This window comes from Coffea eugenioides, chromosome 1, assembly GCF_003713205.1.
Source record: "Coffea eugenioides isolate CCC68of chromosome 1, Ceug_1.0, whole genome shotgun sequence".
NCBI classification, from domain to species: Eukaryota; Viridiplantae; Streptophyta; class Magnoliopsida; order Gentianales; family Rubiaceae; genus Coffea; species Coffea eugenioides.
In genome coordinates this window covers 47,046,155-47,055,200 of record NC_040035.1, presented here as the reverse complement: position 1 = coordinate 47,055,200, position 9,046 = coordinate 47,046,155, and the positions used below count along the sequence as shown (strand labels likewise).

At 39.5% G+C, this 9,046-nt stretch overlaps 2 protein-coding genes across 2 annotated transcripts; both read left to right on the top strand.

The window, feature by feature from the left end:
• Positions 1-678: 678 nt before the first annotated feature.
• On the top strand, positions 679-4,826 carry LOC113763701 (ATP-dependent Clp protease proteolytic subunit 5, chloroplastic). The gene is made up of 9 exons (XM_027307604.1): positions 679-950; positions 1,119-1,232; positions 1,469-1,589; positions 1,715-1,807; positions 2,367-2,412; positions 2,508-2,580; positions 3,551-3,585; positions 3,685-3,773; positions 4,357-4,826. Exons 2-9 carry the CDS (start codon positions 1,177-1,179, stop codon positions 4,561-4,563), a joined length of 720 nt encoding a protein of 239 aa, XP_027163405.1. The 5' UTR covers positions 679-950; positions 1,119-1,176; the 3' UTR covers positions 4,564-4,826.
• Positions 4,827-6,631: 1,805 nt separating this feature from the next.
• On the top strand, positions 6,632-7,928 carry LOC113750209. Its single transcript, XM_027294189.1, has one exon. It carries the CDS (start codon positions 6,721-6,723, stop codon positions 7,783-7,785), a length of 1,065 nt encoding a protein of 354 aa, XP_027149990.1. The 5' UTR covers positions 6,632-6,720; the 3' UTR covers positions 7,786-7,928.
• The last annotated feature ends 1,118 nt before the right edge of the window (positions 7,929-9,046 follow it).

Genomic DNA, 9,046 nt, shown 5'->3' with positions numbered 1-9,046 from the left:
TGATTAGTTAAGTTAAATACACCTGATTGTGTTTGAAAACTATTATTTGCTTTCATTGCAAACATAATTTTTAACATATATTTTTTATCTTTTCAATCATTTTTTTATCTCACATACATCACATTATAAAAAGTGTTATAATAATTATTTTAAATAATTTCTTATCCAAATTTTATATGAAAGTTGGGATCATGTGTCCTTAATGCATAGTTTTTTATATATAGATAGAGAGAGTCAAAGAGAGCATAGAGTATAGGTTGAGTATATATATATAAAGATTTAGTTCTTGTTTAATAATTCAATTTAGTACTTAAATTTAATGAATTCAGATTTTAATATATTCATATTGTTCGACAACAAAAAATTGAACATCTGAATTAATTAAGTGGCACTGAATTTTTTCACATATGAACATATGTTCTAGGTAAAACTTATTCTCAAAATTAAGTGATAAACTATTCATTTACCACTGAATGTAATTTGCATTCAAATATATTAGATTTAATACTTAACAATTCAATAATTTAATCTATTCAAATTTCAGTTTTATCAAACGCAACCACAGGTAAGTTGGAGGATTAAATTGGCAAATATCCCAAGTAAATATTTCTGTTTGAAGGTGATGTTCTTCCTTGGTCAATCGATAATACCTACCGTATCTTTGGATAAACCCCGCCTTCTCCTTCTCCTTCTCCTCCTCCGTTCCACTCCACACCCCGCACCCCACACCCTTCCATTCCCCTCCATTCCCTAGCCAGCCAGCCAGCAGCCACCACCGCTCAGAAACCACGCATGGCTCAATCTTGCATTTCCTCTTTGAGATTTTTCAACTCTTCTTCTTCTTCTTCCGCTCTCATCTTCCCTTCTCCAAACCCTAACCCTACGTCTACCTCTGCTTCCCAACTCAAATCTCTTTCCCTTGCTAATCCTCTCCCTTCTATTTCCTCCAGGTTACATCTTCTCCTCTCTCCCCGCTTTCCTTCCCCCCCCCCGAATTCAACCTCCACACACCCCCCCCCCCAAACAAAGAACCCCAAAAAATTCACGCTCTTTATATACTATTTAACAAACATATTCTCTTCTTTCTAACTTTTCTGTTTCTTCTTCTTCCTTTTCAGGAAATTGAAAATCTTACTCTAATGCCCGGACTTGTACAGTCCTGGCAGTGTATTCCGGATGGCAGTCCGGCCACCACCTGATCGGGCTTTACGCCAGGGTATTTGGTCTATCAGGTATTCCTATATTCCACCTTCCTTTTTTTATTCCTTTTTTGTCCTTTTTTCATTTATGACCCAATTACACTACAACTTCATCCATTTTTCTACCTTTACCTATAAATCATATCTCTTCTCCACCAAAGGCAAATTACTTCTTCCCCTAGCTAAAAAATCTTCCTTTCTTAGATATAATTCGATGGTGATGCTTCTCTTTTTTTTTTTTTCCTTTTTCTTTGGTCTTTTATGTTAAGGGATGATTTGCAAGTCCCAACGTCGCCCTACTTATCCCCATATGCCACCCAAGGAGCACAGGGCCCCCCTCCCATGCTTCCGGAGCGTTTCCAGAGTGTCATCAGTCAGCTTTTCCAACATGTACAACATTTTTCCCTCTCCACTTTCCTTCAAGTGCTGTATCTTTTTATTCTCTATCTATTAGCTTGACTGGCTTTCTTTTCTAACTGATGCATCTGAATACTAATGTTTATTCCTTCTTCCAGAGGATAATACGCTGTGGCGGAGCTGTTGATGATGATATGGCTAACATTATTGTCGCTCAGCTTCTCTATCTTGATGCTGTTGATCCCACCAAGGTTTGCTTATTTTCTTGCTCACTTTTCACTTTTCACTTCTATATACATGCACATAAAGGAACATGTCTTTTCATCTCAGATTCTTGAATCTGTAATGATACTTTACCTCCCATCAACTCTTTGCCTGTCCATTGGTTCCTTGTATGCCTTGACCATGTTCTGAAACGGTAATGCTAGGAACTAAAGTTCTTTATGGATTTGTTTCATATCTCTCCACTTTTCTTGGGCATCTGATTTTTGTGATTTAAATTTCCCTTTGCATTTGCAGCACTCTAATTCTTATAATTTTGAGATTTGAGGGTATAGGGGCCTTTTTCTTGGTCGTTATTTGATAATGCTTGATTTAAGGGTAATCTGGAACATGGGGTTGTTTGCATTGAGAATGTGTCTATATGTTGGTTCATATAATTTCTGAACCACTAAAATCATATTTCTTCTCTTTTGTGTAGTAATTCTGACACCATTTTGCATTTGCAAGAACAATACCTCTCTCGTTAACTTCATTGTAGATCTTGGTATGGATAATTTATATATCAAAATGCTCTGATATTTTGAACAGGATATTGTCATGTATGTCAATTCTCCAGGAGGATCAGTTACAGCTGGTAATATCTCTTTTGATCTTCAGCATGAAATTTATTGTTGGTATCTCTTTCATCTATTGGATTTATGAGTTTTCTGTTTCCTGTGAATTTCTTAGGTATGGCGGTATTTGACACAATGAGGCATATTCGCCCAGATGTTTCCACTGTATGTGTGGGACTAGCGGCTAGGTACGTATTCTTTTTCTATCTTATCCTTTGATAGGATTAATTTTTATTGTTGCTAAAAATATTGTTGGCTGGTTTCTTAATGTCCTCCTCAAATGGTGGATAATTCTTTTTCCCAAAATCTTCAACAATTTAACCATATTGTAGTTGATTTGCTTAAATTGTACCTTGGAGGTTATGAATCTCTGATCATCATTGGTGGTTGCAGTGGCTTGTCTTCTTTTTTGTTTTTCCACTTCTTTTTGTCCTTTTTTTTGTTGGGGGGGGGGGGGGGAGAGGGAGAGAGAGTGAGAGCGAGAGAGGGGGGTGTATACTAGTGAGCTTCAAATAAGAGGCACCACTAATATGCTACTAGCCGCAAATGAACTGAGATAATGCATTAGTTCTAGTGAATTGAACTCTAACCAAATATTGATTAAATATCTATTTTGAGACTATAAAATCAATATGGGTTGATTTGTAAATTGGCTTGTGCTTTCATATGACCAAGGAAAAAGATGAATATACTGTCTAGTTTGGGTCATGTGACTGATATACATGAATACTTGAACACATAAACTGAGCTTACTGAGTTCAGTAATCGTATGCTAAGTTACCGTTTTTTCAGGTGGATCTTAACAGTGAATTCAAAGATCATTTAGCAGAGTGAACATAAAAGAATGCAGAAAAGTAAGAAGGTCAATCCATGTATTTTTGAATGTGCTAAAACAAATTTCCGAAGCTTATATCTGCAGTAAATGAGGCAAATTTTGCATATCCCTATACTTGAAGTTAAAAATGGAGAACTTCAGAATTTACTTCACTGATAATCTCTTGAATATTGAAATTTGGAAGTTTTACTTCACTGGTTGTCTCAAAAGATGGGCTAGGATAGCTTATCAGGTAATTGGAGAACCACTATTTGCAGTGTGTGATTATCCTTCCGACAAAAAGAGAATCTCTATTATTCTTTTGTTTTCTTCTTGCTATGCAGCATGGGAGCTTTTCTGCTTAGCGCTGGCACTAAAGGTAAATAATAAAGTTTGGTTAATCAGTAGTAACACCCAATGTACAGTTGTTGATTTAAATGCCTAAATATGTTCTGCCATCATTCCATAAATTCTGCAGGAAAGCGATATAGCCTTCCAAACTCAAGGATAATGATCCATCAACCTCTTGGTGGAGCACAAGGTGGGCAGACCGACATAGACATTCAGGTGATTTGGTTTTTACGATCATATTTCTAGTGTGCCATTCTGCTGTTGATCAATCCTTTCGTGTAGATGCATCTCACTCTCTCAAGTGGAAGCATGCTTATTAACCGCTGGGAAGTAGATCATTAGCTTGTGAATTGCTTATTGTTTGCTTCTTTGGTTTTTTTTACACACCCTTTTGGATGGAGGGAACACCTTTTTTTTTAAAAAAAAGAAAAAAGAAATCTGCAAATCTCTCAGTCCGAGTCTGGAATCATGACTATGATGCTGCTACATAACCTGAAGAAAGAAAAACTGATTTGATACAACAGTTTCTTTGCCGTCATCCTGTTTGTGTCAATCCTTGACTTTCAAACTTTTAACATTTATGTTAGGAATTACTGTTTTTAATGAGAAGGTTGTGGGAAGTTTGATTTAATTTATATCTGCCACACCACCCTCACTTTTTTCATTTTTAATGGGCTAAATTACTACCAGGAGATTTAAGTGAATCATGTAATTGTGGTTGTGCAATTTGCTCTCTCTGTTAACTGCTTAAAATCTGTGTGCTCTCGTGAGCTGATTTGTAGTCTGTTTTATTCCCAAGGCAAATGAAATGTTGCATCACAAGGCCAATTTGAATGGGTACTTGGCATACCACACTGGTCAAAGCCTGGAGAAGATTAACCAAGATACAGACCGCGATTTTTTCATGAGCGCAAAAGAAGCCAAAGAATATGGGCTGATAGATGGTGTTATCATGAATCCTTTGAAAGCTCTCCAGCCTTTAGCCGCTACAGCTGATCAACAATAACAAAAGTGTTGTATAAGCTATCAGTTAGTTGCTGCATTAGATAAAGATTAAAAAGTTGTGTTCCTTCTGTTATAAGTGATGAAATCCATTATTCATCTGTCAGGGAGAATAGTTTTGTACTGCCATGTTAGGCAATTTTGGGTTCCTTCACTAAATGGTCTTGCCAGCCCCAAGGCCCCTAAAAACGAAGGAAATGAACAGAGAGTAATTTATATTCTTCAACCATGTCAAGGAAAAGGGCAGTAATCTTTGGGGTATTATTATCCACCGATTCTGGTTCTGGACTGGTAGCTATTCTTTCCACGTTGTCCTTGGAAGGTGGGGAACAGCTAACTTACAGGGGCTTGAGCGGTGCCTATATCTTAGGTAAAGAACAAAGCGGACTGTGTCTTGTGTCACGCTATCTGAACCGCCAAACCCCTCCCGGGGCCCCTTTTGCCGTGCTTGAGTGCTCACCGAAGTTCAATTGCTATTCTTGGCGTCTAGGTAGTGATACAGCTTGGAGCAGTGGATTGCGCTCGGCACAAATTGAAAGGATGATGCGTCTGAGCAAGTAATTGCCAAGCAAACAGCATGATCTCCAGTGCTTTGAGCAAACAGGAGGCGAGAAATGGCTTGTGTTAGACGTGGAATGAAATGAGAAGCTAATGGGTGAGTATGTGAAAACTGTCTCCGGAGCATGAGCTAAAAGTAAGCCATTGGTGTGGCGCTCGAACACGAAGCCAAACCCCGTCAGGACGACGGCCTATATAAACAGGCTACGACTCGGGGCTGGTGGTTGATGCTTCTGTATGGTACCGGCATATTTGATTTTCAGGCTGCCGTCTCAAATGAGCACCGCTTCTGGTAGTTGAATACGATCTCAGGGAGGGTTTACAAGAATTCCATACTCAAAAAAAAAAAAGGAAAGCTTTCTCGTCAAATGAGTAAGATGCGGGCAATTCTTCAAGCTCATTTTCTTCCGATTTAGGTTTCTCTCGAGTCATAAGATGAGGCGCCGCGTTTCATTGGCATTGCCCAATGCCCCCACACTGTGATTCATAGTTGGATCCTAACTAACTCGCCCGAGAGAGAGAGTTCTTTTTCTTCCTTCTTCCTTGTTTAAGATGACGATGGATCACTAATATCCATGAGCGTTTCTTTTGCTTCTGCTTCATCGTGTAAAAGCATACTAATTTCTCGGCCTCGGATTACAGACGCTTGCAATCCAATCTGTAAATTATTCAGAACTAATTCCTCGTTCTTGAATAACAAGCGAATGTCATCCAATTTCTGAATTATATATCCACCAAACAAAGAATGAAACCACCCACGGGATCCGGGCTCGCAGCCACAGAACAATTACGATGGCCAATCATTGTCTAATGCAATAATGAGAGACACCAATAATCAACCTCTTTGATGTGGCTGTCGAAGCTGCAGTTGAGGTTGTTAAGTAATCCGAATGATGAACACTTTTATCTGTCTTTGAAAACTTACTCGAATTACGAAACAACGATTTGTTGTTTAGAAAAATAGTGGAATTATATGGTATGAAACTAGCTTCTTTTTTTTTGAATTTGAATTTGAATTAAAAAAAAAAAAAAAGTTGAAGCATCTCACAACATTCCAATTTGTGGTTATTGGCCAACGAGTCCAAACTAACACAAATGTGTCCGTCATACGCTATTGAAGCAGCGACCATTTGGTGACACCCACCAGGGGAGGGGGCATGAAAGATGCCGTTGACCAAAAAATGGCCGTCCTGCAACTTGGAACACCAATTCTCTTTAATTTGTTTATGGTACTTTATTTAATAGTACACATCATCGAGTGACAAAAATTTGTGCATTCATTCAGTTGAGATTTCCTGTAGTCATCCAACAAACTAATTAACGTGGATATATATATATATATGTCTAGTAGCAAAAATTGATTAGATGCTAGTGGTAATATTAAATCAAGGACTATGTCATAATAATAATACACGTAAAACTTGGTCGTGGCAGCAACCACTCTATGTCTATGTTACTTTTCATCATGCGTAGTGAGTAATATGTTTGACAACATTTATTTATCTTTTACGGCTACTACGCAAGTGCACATCGCCCTCTCAGCCTCTCTTTTGAAGCAGCCTAATTTTGCCCCGTAATCCTTCTCCTGAATAGCATACACAGTATGGGAGGTTGGAATTCGGAGACGACGTTTTTGGAAAAAGCTGTATTAAGGCCAATAAAGCAGCAAAGCGTCGTCAAGGGCTGCGGCGGCAGCTGGAGGGAGCCTTTTCGAATTCTCACAACCCTCCTGCTAAGCCTCCTCCTCCCGCTGTCGTTCCTCCTCCTGGCAAGGCTTTCTACGGCTCGTCATATTTCTGCTGCTGCTGCTGCTACATCACTGCCCTCAACTGATTGTCGTGATGATGATCATCTCCTCTGCTTTCTCTTCCTCTTCCACTACTTTGTTAATACTTCGACCATTGTCTGCGCATTGGTCTGTCTCATCACCGTGGCTGCGTTCGTCCACTGCTTGACAGCTGGTCCGCCGGCGTCCTTAAATGTCACGAGTAGTAACAGGCGCTGCCAGTCCCTTGTTTCTGTTGAGCCTGATGCCTTTCGCCGCCTCCGCTTATACGCTGCATGGATTATTCTTTGCACGTTACAGATATGCGTGGGGTTGGGCATCGAAGGGAGCATATCCACAGATGCCGGCTGCAGTTTGATGATGAGGAACTTCCATAGTAGTCCGACTCCAGGGTGGCAGGAGAGAATTAGCAGCTTGTTAAGCAGAGTGATATTCATCGTGGGGTTGCATGAGACGACGCATTTTTGGTCAAAGAGCGTAGTGAAGCCGGTGGTGGACGATACTGTTATGGGTTGCGTCGTGAAGGAGGAGAGATGGATGGAGAGGGTGGGGATGGCGATGAGCTTTGGTGGGTTGTGGTGGTGGAAATTGAGGGATGAGGTTGATGCGCTGGCGGCGGCGGTGTGGGAGCTGATCATGAAGAAGGAGCTTCAGCCCACGTTGCTGGTGGTGCAGGAGCAGGGGGCTGGCGGACTTGGGGTGGCTGACTTGGTTGGTTGGTGGTTGTATTATTTAACTGTCGCCATCGGAAGCATCAGACTAATAAAGGGTGGCATTTGGCTTGGAATGATTCTGCTCTTCAAATTCAGAAGGGGATATCTTCGTCGTCGTCGTCGGGATTCTGTCTCGGACACACCAACTGATCATGACTACCAAGTCTAATAATGAATTTTATTTAATTTTTTTGGTCGAAAACTACTGGACATAATATACATATGATTGACCACTTCTCGTGATTTGAATTTTCCCATCTTCTTAATCATTTGTTTATTTTGATTTTTTCTTAGTACTCCAATTGTAGCTGTTGTGACTTGTTGTAAGATAAGAATCAACAAATTATTAAATACTCTTTTTTTAAAAATTCTTTTCTTCCCGGAAAGAAAATTCCCTGCTTACTTTCCCTTCTTGTCCCTTACCGGTGGCAAGAATATAGGTACATTACTTAAAAGTAAAACCTTGTGCGCTGTATCCGGTTGATTAATGAAAGTTTGCAAAATTTGAGCTTTTGTTTGCGATGACAATTGCCATATCTTAAAGTCCATCCACACCTTAATCTGCTTCTAACGTTACCCAAATCAACATTAGTCGAATAATTACTATAACATTTCTGGTTCCATCTTTCCTTTTATTCTTTTTTTTTTTTTTTTTTTGCTTTTTGAAGTTTAAACCCTTTCTTGAACCAACATAGAGAGAGAACAACACTAACGGGTCATGGGTGTAGACTTCTTGTTCTCCTAATCACGGCGAAGGTAAAAACAAAACATTTACTGTTAGCTAACTGATCTAGCGGCAACATATATACTATTGAGTTTCCTTGTGTTGCATGCTGCAAACAAGCAATTGAATCAGTTTTCTATTCTTTTATTTGTGGAACAAATCACCTTGCAATCAATAATGCCGCGGGATGTAATCCAATCAATAATGTATATCTCCATTGAGTCGCAGGCTTCAAGAACAATACATCTACTTTGGTATATACATTATACAGCTAGCCCTTCCTGGAGGCTGAATCTTTCTTCTTCTTCTTCTTCTTTTTTATTGTTGTTGTTGTTGTTGTTGGGGAGGGGACTTGATCCGCAAAAACTTCTGCCTATATGGTTAACCTTGCATCTCTAGATTTTTCTACGAGAGTTTTGCTATCCTTTCCGTGAATTCAAACACAGAGACCGTAAATGCAAGGGAGCTGCCCCTATCAAAATAGTTGCAAAAGCCTCCACACCCACCCACCCCCCCCCCCCCCAAAAAAAACAACAAACCAAAAAAAAGGAAAAGAAAAAAAATGAGAGAGAGAAATTACAAGTAACTTGAATCACCATCGAATCATACGGGTGCATTATACTCCTAATAGTACTATAACTTATTCTGTGGGATGATGACCCACCAAGGCTACGGGCTCCGATGAGTACGCACCCAATTAAGTGGC

Bases quoted from the DNA above. Each gene is read 5' to 3' on its own strand.
- LOC113763701 (XM_027307604.1), top strand. From the start codon at position 1,177: ATGGCAGTCCGGCCACCACCTGATCGGGCTTTACGCCAGGGTATTTGG. The intron at 1,233-1,468 runs GTATTCCTATAT...TTTTATGTTAAG, and splicing joins CAGGGTATTTGGTCTATCAG to GGATGATTTGCAAGTCCCAA. The intron at 1,808-2,366 runs GTTTGCTTATTT...TATTTTGAACAG, and splicing joins ATGCTGTTGATCCCACCAAG to GATATTGTCATGTATGTCAA.
- LOC113750209 (XM_027294189.1), top strand. From the start codon at position 6,721: ATGGGAGGTTGGAATTCGGAGACGACGTTTTTGGAAAAAGCTGTATTA.